Raw genomic sequence first — 22,418 nt, 5'->3', positions numbered from 1 at the left:
CTCACTGGGCCACGTGCACAATTCAGGCTTGCTTCGCTGGTACCAGAAGGCCAAAGAGAGGCTTTATCCATCCTCTTTGTTGATGACTGTGAGGATCTAGATGCAGCTGAGGCCCCGCTGAGACTTTGCTGGAGAGGGAGGGAGCGAGAGAGAGTTCCTTCTTTGGAGTTCTGCTTTCTGGGGTACAATTCACAAACTCTGATTTACACAGGTAGTCATGTCACCTCTTTAAAGCAGAAGCTTCTGAAATGATCTTAGAAATTCAAGGCTGTTCAGACATACTTGGTAGGGGATGGGGGGGGTTGGCTCTTACAAAGTCAATAGGTGTCGATGGTTTTTGTCGACCAACGTTGACAAAATCATTCTCGTTAATTGAATCAGGGAGCACCTCCTTTGCTCTGGTTAGACTGGGTAATTATCTCTGTCCCCTAGCCGGCTTTTGGCTTCTCATATACAAATTGTGCGTGGCCACCTTTAGCTGCTCAATTCTGCTTTTTAAAAGTTATTTATAATAATGTCCAGTAGAAAGTCTCAGGCAAAGTTCCATATGACAAAATTAATATTTTCCATTTGGCATGTGGGATTTCCATCACATTGTCCAATCAGCTAATGGGAACAGCTTTTCTTTGTCTACCTTATCTTAAAACTGTCATAATCTTGCACACGTATATCAGATCTTCCCACAATCTCCTTTGTTCCAAGGAGAACAACCCCAGCTTCTCTAACCTGCACCCTTCTCCAGGACCTTCATATCCTTTCTAAAGTGTGATGACAAGAACCGAATGCAATACTTTAGTTGTGGCTTAACCAAAGTTTTACAAAGATTCATTGTAACCTCCCTGCTTTTGCACTCAATACCTCAATTTATGAAGGCTGCATTCGCTGACAGTGCAACCACTAGGTGGCACTGCAGTGGCACATGCACAAATGCAGCCTGTGCCTCTAAAACATCACAGTCTGCGACTTCAGGCAGTTGCCAGGACTAAAGATGGAGCTGCTCAAATAATCACAAGAAGGCAACCTAAACACATGGCAGCACACAATGGCCGGAGGGAGTGCGCGAGCGGGCCAAAGAGGGAGCGAGCGGGCCAGGAAGGGGAGTGAGGGAGCGAGCGAGGGGGGGTAGGGGAGGGAGTGGGCGGACCGGGCAAGCAGGCCAGGGATGGGGGGAGGGAGCGAGCAGGCGGGGGGGGGGGGGGGGGGGGTGGGGGGAGAGAGGAGTGGGTGGGCGGAAGTGAGTGGGTGGGAGGGGGGGGGAGGAGGAGGAGAGCCCACCTGCTACCACCAAAGTCTTCGGCCGCGCTCTCCCCACTCTCCCCCACCCCTGCTCCCTGCCCGTGTTACGCGATAACATCTGCGCATGCGCCTACCACTTCGAAGGACAAGAGCAGCAGATGCATGGGAACATCACCACCTGCAAGTTCCCCTCCAAGTCACACACCATCCAGACTTGGAACTATATCGCTGTTCCTTCACTGTCGCTGGGTCAAATCCTGGAACTCCCTTCCTAACAGCACTGTTGGTGTACCTACCTCACATGGACTGCAGCGGTTCAAGAAGGCAGCTCACCACCACCTTCTCAAGGACAATTAGGGATGGGCAATAAATGCTGGCATAGCCAGTGACACCCACATCCCATGAATGAATGAATAAAAAAAAAGAAAAAACAGTCCTGGCAATGTGGAATGCAGCGCATGTGCAGAGAGTAGGAGCCAATCAGCTGCCGGCTGCGTTGCCAATAATCACTTTGTTCTGGTTAAAGTTGTTCTTACCCATACTGCACTTCACGGACCTTGATTGGAAATGAATGGGAACATTGCTCCAATTGAGTATGAGTTCACAGCCCTGGGCTCATTTTGGGTGTTGTTTTGACTTGGAGTAGCAGCTGTTCTGTCAGAAGTGGAGAATAAATGTCATTGTAACAGAAAATGAAACTCAGCGAGATGGAGAGAGAGACGGATAGACAGACAGAAAAAGCATGGGAGACATCCAGAGTAAATGAAATCATGACAAAATGAGAGACAGAGGGAGGAAGAGTGAGAAAGATAGATATATATATATACAGGGACAGAGAATAAAAGGCACAACAATATACAGAAGACAAAGTGAAAGACAGAAGGACAGAGGTAGAAGAAAGAGAAATGGGGAAAAGAGAGATGGACAGAGACAGAAGAGGAGAGGATAGAGAAATTAACTCCACGTCTTATGTCTGCCATAAATAGGATGATAAGAGGTTCATCAATGGGAAAAATCTCTAGTAATGAGGTTCAGGGATCTGTGCAGTCTCAATCATTCACCCTATTAAGACTTGGGCAAATATGAACTGATCAGAGAGGGATAGCATGGATTTGTAAAAGTTGATTAAGTCATGTCTACCTAAACATTTTGTATTTTTGAGGAGGTCACTAATGTGGTAAATAAGGGAATGTCTATGGATGTTACTTATTTTGACTTCCAAAAGGCATTCGATAAGGTTCCATACAAGAGACGGTTAGCAAAAATGAAAATACATGGAATTAGAGGCAACATATTACATGGATAGGGAATTGATTAGGAGGTAGGAGACAAAGAGTAGGACATTGGGTATGTACTCCAGCTGACAGGATGTGACTAGCGATGTCTCCCAGGGATCTGTACTGGGACCTCGGCTTTCCACTACATTTATCAATGACTTTGATGAAGGAATAGAGAGCCGTATATCCAAGTTTGTTGCTGATAGTGAGTTAGGTGGCACATTTGAGTATTGTAGATAGGAACAAAAGGTTGAAAGGGGACATTATTAGATTTAGTGAACGGGCAAAACTGTGGCAGAAGGAGTTCAGTGTGGGCAAGTGTGAGGTCATTCACATTAGATCCAAGGAAGATGGATCAGAATATTTTCTAAATGATTAGAAGTTAGGAACTGGAAGGACAGAGATTTAGGGTTTCATGTACAGAAATCACTAAAAACTAGTGGACAGGTGAAAAAGGGAATTAAAATGACTAATGGAATGTTAGCCTTTATCTGAAGGGTGAAAGTAATGCTGCAGTTGTGTGCAACTCTGGTCACACATCATCTGAAGTGAGGTGTTGAATTCTGGGCACCACACCTCAGGAAGGATACATCAGCTGTGCAGGGAGTGCAGCGCACATTCACCAGAATGATACCTGGGCTAAAGGGGTTAAATTGTGAGGACAGGTTGTAAAGACTAGACTTGTATTCCATTGAGTATAGAAGAATAAGGGGTGATCTAATTGAGGTGTTCAAGAAGATTAAAGGATTTAGTAGGGTCGATAAAGAGAAATGATTTCCTCTGTTGGCAGAATGCAGAACAAGGTTAGCAACATTAAAATTAGAGCTGGGCCATTCAGGGGTGCTGTCAGGAAATGATTCTTCACACAAAGGGAAGTGAAATCTGCAACACTCTCCCTCAAAATGCTGCTGAGAATGGGGCTGAATGGAAAATGTCAAAACTTGTGATTGGTGTATTTTTATTGGATAAGGTTACTGGGACATGAAACCAAAACAGTTAAATGTCGTAGCGATATGGATCGGTCATGATATAATTGAATGGCAGTGAAACAGGCTCGAGGGATGAATGGCCTTCTCCTGCTCATGTGTTCCTCTATTTTACAGGATCACTGAGACTGATGCCCTGAGGCTCCTCGCACAATACTGGGAACTTCGATCCCTGACCGTTATGGAGCAAGGGTATTCAGGGTGGTCTAGATAGGACAACAACTTCCCCTTCATAAACACATGATCCCGATGGTGAGGTGATGGTGTGTCTGGGAGAATAATGGGTGGTCACAGTGTGTTGTCATTTAATAATAATAATCTTAACTTCAAGAAACAAACAGCCCCCAGCAGCAAAATAAGTCCCTTTGGCTCCTGTTATCGGGGCTGCTGGAGTTGGACAAGGCCTGACCCAGTACGAACAGGAGAGGACAAGCCGACTGGGAGATGACATAAGGCTGAATTAAGACTCAAATGCATCACTTTCATGATATAATTAGTTGTACCTTCAGAGTTCATTAATAACCTTGCTGCGTGTGAAGTGCAACTATAATATGGTAGAATTTTTTTTATTGAGTTTGAAAGTGATTTAGTTAAGTATAAAACTAGGGTCTTGCATCTAAACAAAGCAAATTACATAGGTATGAGTGACAAGTTGGCAAAAGTTGATTGGGCAACTACATTAAAAGATATGACGGTAAACAAGCAATGGCTAACATTTAAAGAATTAACACATAATTTGCAACAAATATACATTCCTTTTAGATACAAACCACTCCCCCCCGCAACAGAAAAATTGGTCCAATCTTGGCTAACAAGAGGAGTTAAAGATAGTATTAGATCAAAGAAAAAGGCTTTAATGTTATCAAAAAGAGTAGTAAGCCTGAGGATTGGGAGAATTTTAGAAATCAGCAACGAAGACCAAGGACTTGATCAGGAAAGAGAATGGAGAATATTAGATAACACGAGCTAGAGACATACAAACAGATTGTAAACATTTCTATAGGAATGTAAATAGGAAGAGATTAGAGAAAGTAAAAGTGGGCCCATTGGAAGCAGAGGCAGGTGAAATTATAACAGGGAATTGAGAAATGGAAGAGACATTAAACAAATACTTTGTATTTGTCTTCATGGTAGAAGACACAAAAACATTCCAGAAATAATAGGGAAACAAGAGTCTAGCAAGAATGAGGAGCTGAAAGAAATCAGGCCAAGTAAAGAAATAGTAGTGGAAAAATTAATGGGACTAAGTGGCAACAAATCCCCTGGACCTGATGACCTGCATCCTAGGGTTTAAAAAGAGGTGTAACTGCAGTGATAGTGGATGCATTGGTTTTGATTTTCCAGAACTCTATAGATTCTAGAACAGTTCCCAAGGATCAAAAGGTAGCAAACAACCTCGCTATTCAGGAAAGGAAGCGAGAGAGAAAATGGGGAACTAAAGGCCAGTTAGACATGGTAACAGGGCATTTAGAAAATCATAAGGAAATGGAGAGTAGGCATAAATGGGTCATTTTCTGGATGTGTCACAGGGATCAGTCTTGGGGCCTCAACTTTTTACAATTTATATAACGGACTTGATTGAAAGGACCAAAGGTATGGTTGCTAAATTTGCTGATGACACAAAGGTAGGTAGGAAAGTAAGTTGTGAAGAGGACATAAGGAGGCTACAAAGGGATATAGATAGGTTAAGTGAGTGGGCAAAGATCTGATAAATGGAGTATAATGTGGGATAATGTGAAATTGTCCATTTTGGCAGGAAGAATGAAAAAGAAGCATATTATCTAAATAGTGAGAGATTGCAGAGCTCTGAGATGCAGAGGGATCTGGGTGCCCGAGTGCATGAATCGCAAAACGTTAGTATGCAGGTACAGCAAGTAATTAAGAATGCTAACAGATTATTTATTGCCCTGTATAGCTGAAGCATAACCTCCCTACTTTTGTATTCAGTTCCCCTTGCGATAAACGATAACAATTCAGCTCTTTGCTTGGTTGCAAAACGTACTGTTCCAAGAAATTATCCCAAAACATTCTATGTACTCCTCATCTAGGCTACCTCTGCCCATCTGATTTTTCCAGTCTATATGTAGGTTAAAATCTCCCATAATTATCACCGTACCTTTCGGACAAGCTGCCATTATTTCTTCCTTTATACCCAGTTCTACAGTGTGGTTAATGTTAGGTGGCCTGTACACCACTCCCACAAGTGACTTCTTGCCTTTATGATTTCTCATTTCTAAGCAAACTGCTTCTACATCCTTGGCTCCTGAACTTAGGTCATCCCTCTCTTTTGCGCTATTAATTAACAGAGCTAACCTTCCATCTTTTCCTAGCTTCCTGTCCTTCCTAAATGCCATGTACCCTTCAATATTCAGGTTCCAATCTATGTCATCCTGCAGCCATGACTCTGTAATGGCTATCAGATCATATTTATTTATTTCTGTTTGCGCTCTCAGTTCATCTGTTTTGTTTCAAATGCTGCGTGCATTCAGATACAGAGACTTTAGTTTAGTCATTTTATTATTATTGCGACCTCTAGCCTTATCTGTTGATTTACTCTTGGATTTGTACGCTCTGTCCCTTCCTGTCAGTCTCGAGTCCTTGATTTACCATATCTTCCCAAATTTGATCCCGTGCCGCCATTATTCAGTTTAAAATCCTCTCTACTTCCCTAGTTATTCGGCTCACTGGAACACCTTCCCCAATATGGTTCAAGTGTAGACCATCCCAACGGTATAGCCACCATTTTCCCCAGTACTGGAGCCAGTGCCCCATGAACCGGAACCCAATTCTACCACACCAGTCTTTGAGCTATGCATTCATTTCTCTAATCTTATTTGCCCAATGTCAATTTGCACATAGCTCAGGTAATAATCCAAATTACCTTTGAGGATCTGCTTAATTTGGTGCCTAGTTCCTCATATGCAGAACCTCTTTCCTTCCCCTGCCTACATTATTGGTACCTACATGGACCATGATGACTGGATCCTCCCCCTCCCACTTTAAGTTCCTCTCCAGCCCTAAGCAGATGTCCCAAACCCTGGCACAAGGCAAGCAACACAGCCATCTGGCCTCTCGCTCTTTGCTGCAGAGAACAGTGTCAATTCGCTTAACTATACCATCCCCTACTACCAATACATTCCCTTTTTCTCCCTCCATTTGAATGGCTTCCTGTACCATGGTGCCATGGTCAGGTTGCTCATCAACCCTGCAGTCCCCACTCTCATCCAAACAAGCTGAAAGAATCTCAAACCTGATGGACAATCGCAAGGGCTGCGGCTCCTGCACTCGTGCCCTCTGGGTCCCCTTACCTGCCTCAGCCGCAGCCACACGCTCCTGTCCCTGACCACTGACCAAATCAGAAGACCTTATCCTAAGAGGTGTGACTACCACCTGGTACAAAGTGTCCAGGTAACTTTCCCCCTCCTTGATGTGTCAGTGTCTGCAGCTCGGACTCCAGTTCAATGACTCTGAGCCAAAGCTCTTCAAGCTGCAAATACTTACTGCGGACGTGTTTGCCCTGGATCACACTGGCATCCAGGAGTTCTCACATGCTGCAGCCATGACACATCACCTGTCCTGCCATCCTTAATGTGTTTTAATTAACTACTTAATTATTTTATTCAATTATTCATTTTATTTTCCTTTTTTACATATTTTATGAAGCTAACCACTAGTTCCTTTACTATTTTAAACGTTAGGATTTGAATAGACCTAATCACTTACCAGATACTCACTAAACAGGTAGCTTCTTCCCCAACCAATCACCTACATGCTTGCCTGTGATGTCACACTTGACCTAGAAACAAAAAATATTCGATAAGGAACCACGCAAGAAATTATTACACAAAAGTAGGTCTCATGAGATTGAGGTAATATATTAGCGTGGATTGAGGATTGGTTAATGGATAGATAAGAGAGTATGAATTGTTAAGACTGAGGCAGGAGTAATGCACTGTTACTTCAGTCCCACTACTCCACAAGTCACAGCATATTAGTAAAGTTTCCCACTTACCGGAAAAATAGCCAAATTAATCACTTTATTTATCCCCAGAATAAAGCATGCCAAACCAGGCTTCTTGAAACAACAACATTGACTATTTATTAATAAATCAAGTTTTAAACGATAATGAGATGAATCTATATTTATGAAAAGATTATATAACTCCTCAACCGTCTTAATCCTCATGCACACACATACATTCAATTACCAACAGTTAACCAGGGAAAATGGAAATATTGATTTTACAACAGTTTCCTTGGAATAATAAAAAATAACTGGGTTATAACTTCTGGTAGTATTTTATTGATCGGTGAAGTGTCCCAGAGTCAAATAGTCAGATGCCGCTCGAAGTATCCGGGTGAAATTAATGTACAGACTGTGGTAGGTGGCCGTTCAAGGTAGTTTGTCTGCAGCAGGCAGATCTTTCAGCAACAGGTCTGTTTAAACGTTAAAGTAGCAGTCTAACAGTAAAAACTTTGAGAGTTCAGGAGCTTCCAAAATAGAAAATTCAACAGGACTTACTCTCAGCAAAGGAGCTTTCTCCACAGAGCACAGCAACTACAGAACTCACTTTTGAGGCAGGGATTCTTGACTGGATGCAACAGCAACCTGCCACACCCAAAACACAGGCTTCCTTTCACCAAAGCAGTGTTTCTTCTGAGTGTATCAATCCCTCTTTTCTCTGGGTCTTTTCCTCTCTCTTTAGGCAGGTCAAAACCTCACCTTAAATGTAGCACATTTTCCCTTGAAATGCAGAACTTATTTTCAGAGAGAATATGTCTTTTTATCTGGTCTATCAGCACATCACAGCTCCAGCCAATGCCAGCTGTTCTGTTTCCCTCTGCAGAACTAAAACTAAAGTCTTTCCACAGAAGTCATAAGACTGTCGTAAAATTTTCCTGTTGCTTGGATACAAATTGCCCTGTAGCCTGTACTTTAAATACAAAGCCTCTGCAGTCATTGTTCACAAAAAGTTTGAAAGGCACACAGACCTCTTAGTTTTTAAAGAAAAGCAATACTTTTCTGACAGAATAAATGGGCCATTTTCAGGTTGGTAGGCTGTAACTAGCAGGGTACTGCAAGAATCAGTACTTGTGCCTCAGCTATTTACAATCTATATTAATGGCTCATATGAGAAGATTGAGTGTAATGTATCCAGGCTGGCTGATGATACAAAGTTAGGTGGTAAAGTAAGAAGGGAAGAGGACAGAAAGAGGCTGCAGGGGGATACAGACAGGTTGGGTGTGTGGGCAAGAAAATGGCAGATAGAATACAATGTGGCGAAGTGTGAAGTTATCCACTTAAATAGGAAAAATAAAAAAGAACTTTTTTTCTGAATGGTGAGACTGAGAAATTTCAGAGACCTGGGTGTCATTGTACATGAATCACAGAAAGTTATCAAGGAGTTTGTTATGAAATTGATTGTTTTGTTAAGAATATTTTTTGAAGGAATTTTATGGTTAAGCTGAATAAAGGTTGGACCAGGCTTTTTTTTTGGAAAAGGAAGCCATCAATTGCACTGAGTGAGCCAGAGTGGAAGCAGTGTTGCTGTTGTCACTTGGCACGGGCACGGGTTGGAACACAAACCTTGGCAACAGTGGCAGGAAAGTGACAAGTGCTCCTTTGATTGGAGAAACCCAATAGTAGCAGAGCAGAAAAACTGGTTGTTGGTCAGTGTATGTGTGGTTTTACCTCCTGGAAGGAGATAAAATTCTAGTCTGCTGAAGAAATTTAAGAAGAGGAGAACTCCAAGGAAGAACAGAAGACTACAACCAAGTTCAGGTCCCAGAAATTCCATAAAGACCCTGTGAAGTCCACTGTTCCTGTATTTGAAGAAAGCCTGCTAAAATTAATTTTCAACACAGCTCAAAAAGAGCTGTTTCAAAAAGACCTGTCCAGGTGCTCAGATGTTGGACCGTATGACAGTTTGGAACAACATATCTCATCTGCTCTTTCCTTCAAAAATGAGCAAGTAGTTAACCCAAACGCTTTTTGTCTGTAACAGAGCTCTGATCTAAAAATCTTTTTTCTTTATTTGTTCAGTTAACCTGTGTGTATGTGTGTGAGTGAGTGTGAAGGGACTAAGGTAAAAAGGGACTTTAAAATTTGGTTAAGGTAGAAGGGGACTTTTAAAATTTAATGTTGGATCTTTAAAAATTTGATCTGAGAGATATTGTTTTATTTCATTACTAGTTAAGACTTGTTTTATAATAAACTGTTAATTTTGTTGTTCATTAAAAGAACCGGGTTAGTGTGTTTTATTCTGGGGGAAAATAGCATATCTGATTGACTGTTTCAGTAAGTGAGAGAATTTTTTTAAATGTTGTGACCTGTGGAGCGGTGGGCCTGAATTAACAGTGCACTCCTCCCGCCTCGGTCATACAGCAAGAAATTAGGAAGGAAAATGGTGTGTTAGATTTTGTAACAAAGGGATTGGGGTAGAAAGAATAAATATTTCTTTCTACAATTATATAGGACATTGGTGAGGCCACACCTGTGTGCAGTTTTGGCCTCCTTACCTAAGGAGGGTCATACTTGCCCTTGTGGGAATGCATCCATGGTTCACTAGTCTGGATTCTGGGATGAGCTGATTGCTCTATTTATTCACAGAATGTGGCATTGCTGGAAAGGCCAGCTTTTATTGGCAATTAGGAATGGGCCTTAAGAAGGTGGTGGTGAGCTACCTCCTTGAATATAACTGAGTGGCTTGCTAGGCCGTTTCATAAAGCAGTTAAGTCAACCTCATTTCGGAGAGTCAGGAGTCACATATAGGCCAGATCGGGTAAGGACAGCAGATTTTCTTCCTTAAAGGAAATTAGTGAACCAGGTGGGTTTTTAGGACAATCCAGTAATTTCATGGTCACCATTACTGAATGGATTTTTTTTAAAAAGCTGATTTACTTAATCGATTGAGTTCAAATCCCTGAACGTCTGTGGTGGGATTTGAATTAGTGTCTCTGGATTACTAGTTCAGTATCATAACCACTATGATACAGCACCCCCACTATTCTCCTCCTATGAGGACAGAGAGATTGAGTAGACTAGGCCTATATTCCCTGGAGTTTAGAAGAATGAGAGGTGATCCGAATGGCAGGCAGTGACTGGTGGGATACCGCAGGGATCGGTGCTAGGACCCCAGCTAGTCACAATATATATTAATGATTTAGATGAGGGAACTAAATGTAATATCTCCAAATTTGCAGTAGACACAAAACTGGGTAGGAAGGTGAGTTGTGAGGCGGATGTAGAGAGGCTTCAGAGTGATTTGGACAAGTTGAGTGAGTGGGTTAATGCATGGCAGATGCAGTATAATGTGGATAAATGTGAGGTTATCCACTTTGGTAGCAAAAACAGGAAGGCAGATTATCTGAACAGCTATAAACTGAGAGAGGGGAATATGCAACGAGACCTGGGTGTTCTCGTACACCAGTTGCTGAAGGTAAGCATGCAGGTGCAAAAGGCGGTAAAAAAGGCAAATGGTATGTTGGCCTTCATAGTGAGAGAATTCGAGTACAAGAGCAGGGATGTCTTGCTGCAATTATACAGGGCCTTGGTGAGGCCACACCTGGAATAGTGTGTGCAGTTTTGGTCTCCTTATCTGAGGATGTTCTTGCTATAGAGGGAGTGCAGCGAAGGTTTACCAGACTGATTCCTGGGATGGTGGGACTGATGTATGAGGAGAGATTGAGTTGGTTCGGATTATATTCGCTGGAGTTCAGAAGAGTGAGGAGGGATCTCATAGAAACCTATAAAATTCTAACAGGACTTGACAGGGTAGATGCAGGAAGGATGTTCCCGATGGTGGGTGAGTCCAGAACCAGGGGTCATAGTCTAAGGATACGGGGTAAACCTTTCAGGACTGAGATAAGGAGAAATTTCTTCACCCAGAGAGTGGTGAGCCTGTGGAATTCGTTACCACAGAAAGCAGTTGAGGCCAAAACATTGTATGTTTTCAAGAAGGAGTTAGATATAGCTCTTGGGTCTAAAGGGATCAAAAAGGGTATGTGGCGAAAGCGGGAACAGGCTACTGAGTTGGATGATCAGCTATGATCATAATGAATGGCAGAGCAGGCTCGAAAGGCCTACTCCTGCTATTTTCTATGTTTCTCTGAAACATAAATTCTTCAGGGACTTGGCAGGGACGATCTTGAGAAAATGTTTCCCCTGGCTGCAAAATCTAGAACAATGGGTCACAGTCTCAGGATAAGGGGACGGCCATTTAGACTGAAATGAAGAGAAATTTCTTCACTGAAAGGGTTGTGAATCTTTGGAATTGTCTACCGCAGGGAGCTGTGGATGCTCAGTCATTGAGCCCATTTAGAACAGAAGTTGATAGATTTTTGGCTACTAAAGGGATGAAGGAATATGGGGATAATGCAGGAAAGTGGAGTTGAGGTAGATCAGCCATGATCTTGGTGAATGGCAGAACAGACTCGAAGGGCCAAATGGCCTCCTCCAGCTCCTAGTTCTTATGTTCATTGAACCTCAGTTTGGTTCCTCTCAAGCTGCTGAGTGAGTGAATTAAATCTTTCTTGACAAATCAAGATACCAGACTACAAGTCATGCCCTAAACATCATTTATTGGTTACAAATCACAACTTAATTAAATCTGGGCACACAATTTATAGACATGTATAAACACGTATAAATGTAATCAGTTATCCAGCAAATGAGCACTAATAGGGAGAGTATTTCATAAAACAAGTAACAAATACAGGGGAGAGTAGCCAAAGACCAAAAGGTCTGAAAATTAGTGGCAGAAGACTAAAAAAGTCTGATTCCCCCCCCAAAGGAATCATGTAATTATAGCACTGTTATTGAAGCAAACTAATTGAGTACTGGAAATATCATACAATTTTGCAAATGTAATGAATAAAATTGCACTGTTCTCAGAATACCATTTCATGAGACTTACTTGACAGCTGATAATTGGTCTTACAGAGCTTCATGTTCTTAATGTCCTGCTTATGCCTATTTATAGCTTGCTCATGTAAAAGATGCTCTGGAAAGATGTGTTAACTTTAATGGAAAGCAATATATATAAGCATACCAGATGGCACATTCTGGTGCCTTGGTAAGCAGAAATCAGTAGATATATATGTATATATTAACAAAAAGTAAACATTTATGAGACGTTGACAATCCAGAAACTTAAAACAAGTGGGATCATTTTTCTTATTTTGTGCTATGACATACACAATCACCTGAACGAAGCAGAATGCAAAAGCAGGTAGGGAGGATTGTATGCCAGTTATGCAGCCTGCCCAATTTGCTGTCCATTAACTTAAATGGACAGGAATATCACACACATTCTGTTAGGAGCATGTGATTTGCCCGACCCAATTTTCTTTTAGACAATTATTTACTTCCAAGCACAAAAGAGGAAAATAGCCTTATTAACTCGAGCAAATGTGGTGCCTCCATAGACAGAATGCCTGTTTTTCAATATTATGACTCATGGTAGATTTTATCATTTAAAAAAATGTCACATTAAAGATTCTAAACTAAAATAATCTTATTTGCAACACAGATCTCATCATAATCTTAATGAAAACTAAATAAAAATATGGTTTTTCCACTTCAAAGGGTCTAAATATTATGCAATGTAAAAATTGCACCAGATCTTTCTAGTGACAGTGGAAAAGTAATGAGACTAGTGTTGTACCTCTAGGAAGCCAATCCTGCACTCCGGGTCCCACTACCTGGTGGGACGTCCTGCCCCATGTGCCCAAAGATCTGCCTGTCGAGATTCGGCCTGTTCAGTCACCTGAAGACCCATGGCAGAAACTCGCAACCTTAAGCAGACGTCATCCTCAAATCGAGGGACAGCCAACAACCTCTACAGTAACAAGTTTGAGGTTCTGTTACATCATCCCCAAATCAGGCTCAAAAGTTTGATAATGGCCCTGTGACAATGCAGCAGGCGTAATGGACAGCTTATCTGCCAATAGTGATGAACACTTCTGGCTCCTGTTCTACTGCATCAATTGGTGCAGTGGCAGCTGCATTTAACAGCAAGGTGAGCTGAAAATCATAACTATTGTGTTGGCTTGGAGAAAGGCAGCACTCTGTATATACATATTCATACATGTACAGAGTATTGTGCCATCAGCCTCAGAAGCTCAGAGATCATTTATAGTGACTACACAGAGCTCACAGGATAGTTGCACTGTAGCCAATGCACAGCACGTGTGGTGCAGGACCGCCTTTTCCAGATAAACTTAAGCAATTGCCAAACTACTCATTGAAGAAAGATGGCCAGAGTTATACTCCTTGCCTTGCATCACTTCCAAACCCACGATCTCTACCATCTAGAAGGACAAGGGCAGCAGATGCATGGGAACACCATCGCCTGCAAGTTCCCCTCCAAGCCACACACCATCCTGACTTGGAACTATATCGTCGTTCCTTCAATGTCGCTGAGTCAAAATCCTGGAACTCCCTTCCTAACAGCACTATGGATGTACCTACCTCACATGGACTGCAGCGGTTCAAAAAGGCAGCTCAGCACCACCTTCACGAGCAATTCATGATGGGCAATAAATGCTGTCAGTGACAAACACATCCCACAAATGAATAAAAGAAAACTGACTCAAAGTTTACAGTGTGACTGGGGCAGTAGACAGTGAAAGTATAGATGAAAAATGAACAGAATTCAGCCATACACCAGAGCAAACCTCTAAGTGGAAATTCCAGGTCACTTCAATTGCTGAAAAACACAGGACATATTAAGTTTAGACAGCTCATGCTCACTGCAGGATATTCACATGCAGTTACCAGTTTGTGCAGGGTTTTCAGAAATTACTTCAGACACACACTGCTGTGTAAATGGAAGCAAGTTTCAAATTCTTGTTGACAGACCAATGTTTTTGCTGCAGACCAGTGACTTGCCAACTACTGATCCTCCACCATTAATTTTAAGCCATGTCAAATGAGCTGTGTCAGTTCTCAGGTGGTCTCTGCTCAGATATCCCATAAAGGCAAAAACAAATATTGCCAATTGGTCTATGTATACACACACCTTTTTGGCCATTTACAGAAGACTGGCACACTGAAGTTGTGAAAGAGTATACAGTTCCAATGACTTGCTTTCCTGATTGAAGTTGATATCCACCGAGGTAGAAGAAGATAAAAAATAATGACAACTTAAAAACAGGTAAAAAGACCTCCGGGCAGCTTTGTGGAACTGATTCCATTTTTTTTAAAGCCGATCTTTTGGTCAAGGTCGGAAAGGGAGAAGCCAATGATAGATTTCCGAAACCCCAATGTTGGAAATCCGCTATGTGGCAGAAATTTCTCATCCCTGAGTTACTTGCGAACTCGCTGGTGTGTCAGAAGGTTGGATGACCAAGTGAAACCCTTTCCTCTCTGAGCAGTTGAATTGCCTCTCCCCAGTGTGGGTGCGCTGGTGTGTCAGAAGGTTGGATGACTGAGTGAATCCCTTCCCACACTCTGAGCAGGTGAATGGCCTCTCCCCAGTGTGGGTGCGCTGGTGTACAGTGAGGTCAGATGATCGCTTGAACCCCGTCCCGCAATGAGAACACCTGAATGGTCTCTCATCAGTGTGAACTCGCTGGTGTGTCATCAGATGGGATGATCGAGTGAATCCCTTCCCGCACTCTGAGCAGGTGAACGGCCTCTCCCCAGTATGAATGCGCTGGTGTTCAGTGAGATCAGATGATCGCTTGAACCCAGTCCCACAATGAGAACACCTGAATGGTCTCTCGTCAGTGTGAATTCGCTGGTGTCTCAGTAGGTAGGATGAAGTAGTGAATCCCTTCCCACACTCTGAGCAGGTGAACGGCCTCTCCCCGGTGTGAACTCGCTGGTGTTTCAACAGGTCGGATGAAGTAGTGAATCCCTTCCCACACTCTGAGCAGGTGAACGGCCTCTCTCCAGTGTGAGTGCGCTGGTGTACAGTGAGGTCAGATGATCGCTTGAACCCAGTCCCGCAATAAGAACACATGAAAGGTCTCTCGTCAGTGTGAACACGTTCATGGGACATCAGTTCAGCAGAACTTTTATAGCAACTCCCACAGTCTAGACATTTAAAAGGTCTTTCGTCAGTGTGAACACGTTCATGGGATATCAGTTCAGCAGAACTTTTATAGCAATTCCCACAGTCTAGACATTTAAAAGGTCTTTCGTCAGTGTGAACACGTTCATGGGATATCAGTTCAGCAGAACTTTTATAGCAATTCCCACAGTCGCGACATTTAAAAGGTAGCTCGTCAATGTGAACTCGCTGGTGCTTCAGTAGGTCAGATGAAGTAGTGAATCCCTTCTCACACTCTGAGCAGGTGAACGGCCTCTCCCGAGTGTGAACTCGCTGGTGTGTCAGCAGGTTGGATAACTGAGTGAATCCCTTCCCACAGGCAGAGCAGGTGAATGGCCTCTCCCCAGTATGAACTCTCTGGTGTGTCAGCAGGTTGGATAACTGAGTGAATCCCTTCCCGCACTCGGAGCAGGTGAATGGCCTTTCCCCATTGTGAACTCGCTGATGACTCAGCAGGTAGGATGATTTAATGAATCCCTTCCCACACTCGGAGCAGGTGAATGGCCTCGCCCCAGTGTGAGTACGCTGGTGTACAGTGAGGTCACCTGATCGCCTGAACCCAGTCCCACAGTGAGAGCATCTAAACGGTCTCTCGTCCGTGTGAACACGTTGATGGATCATCAGTTCAGCCGAATATTTATAGCAATTCCCACAGTCTCGACATTGAAAAGGTCTCTCGTCTGTGTGAACTCGCTGATGTCTCAGCAGGTCGGATGATTGAGTGAATCCCTTCTTGCACATGGAGCAGGTGAACGGCCTCTCCCCACTGTGAACTAGCTGATGTCTCAGCAGGTGGGATGATTTAGTGAATCCCTTCCCACACTCGGAGCAGGTGAACGGCCTTTCCAGGATGTTACTGCATGCATGAGTTTCCAGTTCAACTGGATAATTCAATCCCTTTCCACAGTCCCCATATTTATATGGTTTCTTCTCAGTGTGACTGTGTTTGTGTTTCGACAGGCCAGATGGTCGGTTAAAACCTCGTCCACACACAGAACACGTGTACTGTTTTCCCCCACTATGATCGGTGCCTTTTTCTTTCATGTTCAAAATCTGGTGATATTCGGGTTATGATAAATTGGGCAACTCCTTGAGATCCTGATCTGATGTTTGTTTTGCATTCCACAACTGCAATTCCTCCCCTTCTAAAACACTGTGAATTAAAACAGAAAGAAAAAGTATCAGAGAATATCCACAAAAACACAAAAGGCAGGTTACCAAATGGAGCTGAATTAATCTGGTAATTTGTGGGACTGGCACTAAGAAAAATGACTATGAAAGCTGCTGGATTGACGTACAACCCCAACTGGCTCACTAATGTCCTTCAGGGAAGGGAACCTGCCACCCAGCCTGGACCTACACAAGACTCTGCCCCCTATAAGAGAAGAGGGAGTTTATATAAGTACAACTCGACCAGAACTTTGACAGAACTTCCCAAACCCTTAACTTCCATCATTGAGAAGGACCAGGGTAGCAGATGTATGTGAACACCATCACCTGCAAGTTCTCCCCCAAGTCACACACCATCTTGACTTGTCTGGCGTTCAGTACTGGATGAACAGAAATTTCCTCTAATTAAATATTGGGAAGAACAAAGCCATTGTTTTCTGTCCCACTACAAACTCCAATCCCGAGCCACCAACTCTATTGCTCCCCCAGGCAACTGTCTGAGGTTAAACCAGATCGTTCATAACCTTGGTGTTATATTTGACCCCAAGAGGAGCTTCCGACTGCTTTTGCTGCCATCACTCAGACCTCCTATTTCCACCTCAGTAACGTTGCCCGATTTTGCCACTGCCTCAGCCCATCTGCCTCTGAAACTTACGACCATGCATTTGTTACGCCTCAACTTGACTATTCGAACATATTCCTGGCCGGCCTCCCACATTCTACCCTCTGTATACTTAAGATCATCCAAAACTCTGCTGCCTGTGTCCTTACTCGAACCAAGTCCTGTTCACCCATCACCACCGTGCTCACTAGCATACACAGACTCCCAGTTAAGCAGCACCTCAATTTGTAAATGATCATCCTTGTTTTCAAATCTCTCCGTGCCCTCGCCCCTCACTATCTCTACAATCACCTCCAGCCCTACCATCCTCCAAGATATCAGGACTCATCTAGTTCTGGCACCTTGAGCATTCCCAATTTTCATTGCTCCATCACTGGTGGCTATGCCTTCAACTGCCAAAGCCATCAACTTTGGAAATCCCTCCCTAATTCTCTCTGCCTCACCTTCCATGCTTCAGACACTTCTTAAAACCCACCTCTGGTCATGCTTTTGGTCATCTGCCCTATCTCCTTATGTGGCTCAGTGTCAAATATTGCTTTATAACACTCCTGTGAAATGCCTTGGAACATTTTATTACATTAAAGGTGCTTCATAAATGCAAGTTGATGTTAACTTGACATATATCACCATCACCTTCTCAATGGGCAACTGAGGATTGGCAACATATGCTGGTCTGGCTAGTGACGCCCATATCCCAAGAATGAAGTTAAAAAATCTGGAAATGTAAAATGGATTAAAAGCCTCTGCAGAAATGCTTGTTACTAAAACAATACTCTCTTACATTGGGTGGTTGGCAGTTTAGCAACCTCATCTATCCTGGAATCTAAACAGTTTAGAAACACTCACCAACACGACTCCAGTAAAACATCCCAGGAGGAAAAGGGGGAGCAGTGTGTGTACCTGCCCTGATATCCCCCTCCCCAGGCCTGTCAGTCAAACCCCCCACTCCTCCCAGTCCACAGCTCAGCCTAGCAGCTTCCTGCACCTTGAGCCAGCCCTGCCCCGGTCTGGCCCAGTCCAAGGGGAGTCTTTGTGGAACCAGGGAGGGGGGACCTCCTGCCCTGTGCTGTGTCCCAAATGGCTCCCCCCTCCTCCAGGCCCCTTTATAACTGAGCTAAGTTTCCTTTAAAGTTTTGTCCTTTGATGTTACAGTTTATTTACCCTTAGTTCCTCCAAAAGAGCTGGAAAGCTGGTGGCCGTTAACCGGATCTGTCACCGGGAGAAGCCCCGCAGCTGCTTCCCCCGCTCAGTGCAATCGCGGGACCGGGAACTTCTTATTGGGAGTGTCGAGGCCTACACCGGGTGTTTCTGAAGCCTCCCCGCCAGACCCAATACTCTTCTACACTCACCCGCTATGAATCCGAGTCCACCATCCGCATCACGCATGTCCAATCACTGTGCCGCAAAGCGCCTGCGCACTCGGTACTTGACGCTCCCGCAAGAGGCCTCTCACTGACAGCTCACAATATCCGAGTGATTGACGGAAGCTCGGGGCCAACAGCAAGAGGGGGCGGCCCCTACCTCGCTGTGCCGCAAGCCCCGCCTCTTGTTCGCTCCCATTGGCAGGAGGTCCCACCGATTCCTTGTCCTCCAGTCCGGCCCCCGCTCTTCCTATTGGTCCGGAGCTGCCGTCAATCAGCCGGGTGGTTATGAGCTGACCATGCGTGGTCAGCAAGGCCTGAGGCAGAGAGTGCGGTTCCAGCAGGAGGCGGGTTAAAATAGCCTGGGGTTCGCAAAATCGTAGACACACTGAGTGTGGGGCCAGGAGACAATCTAAACAGTGAGATCGCATGCTACCTGCTCAGCTGTGGGGACTGTGTGGTTCAGGTTTGGATTTGAAATATAGTGGCGTTTTCGTTTGTAGTGAATTTGATTAAGCCTTTTTAGTTGGCTGCCTGGGGACATCACTGACTTCTCAACTGATCAGAATAACATATGCTGTATTTTGTTAAAACGATTTACGCTAAGCTTTTTCTAAATTGGAAACATTAAAATTTGTTGGCATCAATTAGAGATTTAGAATCATAGAATGTTTAAGGCACAGAAAGAGGCCACTTGGCCCATCGTGTCTGAGCTGTATGGAAAACCATCCACCTGAAACAGGCCCTTCGGCCCACCGAGTCTGTGCCGACCATCAACCACCCATTTATACTAATCCCATATTCCTAACACATCCCCACCTGTCCCTCTATTCCCCTACCACCTACCTATACTAGGGGCAATTTATAATGGCCAATTTACCTATTAACCTACAAGTCTTTTGGTGGTGGGAGGAAACCTGAGTACCCGGCGAAAACCCACGCAGACACAGGGAGAACTTGCAAACTCCACACAGGCAGTACCCAGAATTGAACCCAGGTCGCTGGAGCTGTGAGGCTGCGGTGCTAACCACTGCGCCACTGTGCTGCCCTCTAATCTTTTTATTAATCACTTTAAATCTGTTCCACCTAGTCACTGACCTCTCTGCTAAGGCCTTTCACCTCCACTCTATCCAGGGCCCTCACAATTTTGCACTTTTCAATCAGCTCTCCCCTCGGCCTTCTCTGTTCCAAGGAGAACAATCCCAGCCTATCCAGCCTTTCCTCATAGCTCCATTTTTCCAGTCCTGGCAACATCCTTGTAAATCTTCTCTATACCCTCTTTAGTGCAATTACAACCTTTCTGTAATGAGGTGACCAGAACTGCACACAGTACTCAAGTTGTGGCCTAACTAATGATTTATACAGTTCCAGCATAACCTCTAAAATAAAAGCAAAATACTGCAGATGCTGGAAATCTGAAATAAAAACAAGAAATGCTGGAACCACTCAGCAAGTCTGGCAGCATCTGTGGAAAGAGAAGCAGAGTTAACGTTTCGGGTCAGTGACCCTTCTTCGGAACTCCAGCATAACCTCCCTGCTCTTATATTCTGTACCTCAGCTAATAAAAGAAAGGATTCTGTCTGTGTTCTTAACCACATTATCGACCTGTCCTTCAGGGATCTGTGGACATTCACTCCAAGGCCCCTCATTTCCTCTACTCTTCTCAGTATTTTCCCATTAATCGTGTATTCCTTTGCCTTGTTTTACCTCCCCAAATGCATCACCTCACACTTCTCCAGGTTGAATTCTATTTGCCACTTTTCTGCCCATCTGACCAGACCATCAATATCTTCCTGCAGCCTACAGCTATCCTCCTCACTATCTACCACATGGCCAATCTTTGGATCATCTGCAAACTTCCTGATCATGCTCCCTACATTTACGTCCAAATCGTTAATATATACATACCTTGTTTTCTAAATTATCAGATCTTTCCTCAGTTGATCCTTCACCCCCATCCGCCCCCCTCCCCCCTCCCACTATTTAGTTTAAAGTCCTCTCTACCATCCCAGTTAAACGACTCGCCTGAACACTGGTCCCAGCACTATTCAGGTGAAGACCATCTTAACAGTGCAGCTCCCACTTTCCCCAGTACTGTGCCAGTGCCGAATGAATCAAAACTCATTCCTCCCACACCAACCTTTGAACCACGCATTTAATTCTCTCTAATTTACCCTATTCCAATTTGCTCGTGGATCAGGTAATAATGCAGAGATTATTACCTTTGAGGTTCTCCTTTTTAATTTAGCTCCTAGCTGCTAATGCTCTCTATGCAGAACCTGTTTCCTAGTCCTATCTATGTCATTGGTACCCACATGGGCCACAACAACTGGATCCTCCCCCTCCGACTGCAAGCTCCTCTCCAGCCCTGAGCAGATGTCCTGATCCCTGGCAGGCAACACAGCCTTCTGGATTCTCACTCTTGGCTGCAGAGAACTGTGTCTAACCCCCTGATTCTATTGTCCCCTACTACCACTACATTCCTATTTACTAGTCCCACCTGAATGTCTTCCTGTACCACAGTACCATAATCAGTTCGCTCATCCACCCAGCAGTGCTCGCTCTCATCCATACAAACTCGAAGAACCTCAGACCTGTTTGACAATTGCAAGGGCTGAGGCTCCTCTAATTTGTCTTCCCGATTCCCTTACCTGCCTCACTCGCAGTCACATCCTCCTAACCCTGACGACTGACCAAATCAGAAGACCCTATCCGATGGGGTGTGACTGCCTTTTGGAACAAAGTGTCCAGGTAACTTCCCCCTCCCTGATGCATCACAGTGTCTGTAGCTCAGTTTCTAGCTGATCAACTCTGAATCGAAGCACCTCGAGCTGCAGACACACTGCATATGTAGTTGTCGTGGATCCCATTGGTGTCCATGAGCTCCCATACACTGCAGCCACAACACATCATCTTTCAACCATTTAGTGTTTAATTAACTATTTGATTAACTATTTAATTTATTTTTAAAATAATTATTAAATTTTTTTTTGAATTATTGACTCTACCAACCACATCTTACTAATTTAAACCTCAGTAATACTAATAAATCTTGTCACTTATAAGGTAGCTATTTGAGGCTTTTTTTAATAAGAACATTTTATGCTTTTCTAATTTTCTGGCTATTTACACACAAACCCTAAAAGCAGTTACCAACTAATCGACCCACAACTTTCCTGTGAAGTCACTTCTAGATTTTTTTTCACTCTTTCTTTAACTACAACGCACAATGACTTCTAGCGACAGGCATAGGCACAGTCACACTATCTCCGCTGTGTTTCCTCACAGGCACACACTGCCTCTCCGGTCTCCCAACCCTGAACCAGATTTATACTCTGTATCTCTGCTGCATTTTCTCACAGGTCCACTGCCTCTCTGATTCCCATCCCCAAACCCCAGGCTGAATTTATACCCTCTCTCTGCTGCATTTCCAGTCTCCCAGATAATTGTAGGCTGTGAGCCTCAGACTGGATTTATACATCTCCCTCCAGTTCATTTCCTTGCTGGTCCATTGCCTCTCCAGTCTTGAATTACACCACAGAGAAAGCAAGGGATTTGGTGGTGTGCCCGAAGAGGTACCCAGCTTAAATTATAGTAATAGTAGATTCGAGCCCATGCATCCAATCAATGATAGTTCCATGGTATTATTACTGCGACTAGCTTTCAATTCCCATTGTCTATTGATTAATTTTAAACTCCAGAAGCTGCCA

General features: G+C 43.8%; 2 protein-coding genes and 1 long non-coding RNA gene across 5 annotated transcripts in view; 2 read left to right on the top strand and 1 right to left on the bottom strand.

The window, feature by feature from the left end:
* Positions 1-22,418, top strand: part of LOC137347824 (zinc finger protein 271-like) — a 179,512-nt gene that overhangs the window by 96,297 nt on the left and 60,797 nt on the right. The gene's annotated exons all lie outside the window — the stretch shown is intronic.
* LOC137347823 (zinc finger protein 420-like) lies at positions 12,069-18,794 on the bottom strand. 3 transcript variants are annotated; one of them, XM_068012845.1, is made up of 2 exons: positions 18,697-18,794; positions 12,069-16,708 (listed from the first exon to the last, which is right to left on the bottom strand). In XM_068012845.1, the coding sequence occupies exon 2, from the start codon at positions 16,597-16,599 to the stop codon at positions 14,797-14,799; it is 1,803 nt and encodes a 600-aa protein (XP_067868946.1). In that variant the 5' UTR covers positions 16,600-16,708; positions 18,697-18,794; the 3' UTR covers positions 12,069-14,796. The 3 variants fall into 3 exon arrangements, with proteins under 3 accessions (XP_067868946.1, XP_067868947.1, XP_067868948.1); XM_068012846.1 differs by lacking the exon at positions 18,697-18,794 and adding an exon at positions 18,509-18,687; XM_068012847.1 differs by lacking the exon at positions 18,697-18,794 and adding an exon at positions 18,194-18,499.
* Positions 19,024-22,418, top strand: part of LOC137347827 (uncharacterized) — a 46,121-nt gene continuing 42,726 nt past the window's right edge. The window contains exon 1 of the long non-coding RNA XR_010969023.1: positions 19,024-19,174. This is a non-coding gene — a long non-coding RNA (uncharacterized lncRNA). The remainder of the gene's footprint in view (positions 19,175-22,418) is intronic.

The sequence above is a fragment of the Heterodontus francisci genome, chromosome 32, assembly GCF_036365525.1.
Source record: "Heterodontus francisci isolate sHetFra1 chromosome 32, sHetFra1.hap1, whole genome shotgun sequence".
Lineage (NCBI taxonomy): Eukaryota > Metazoa > Chordata > Chondrichthyes > Heterodontiformes > Heterodontidae > Heterodontus > Heterodontus francisci.
This window is presented reverse-complemented; position numbering and strand designations above follow the sequence as displayed.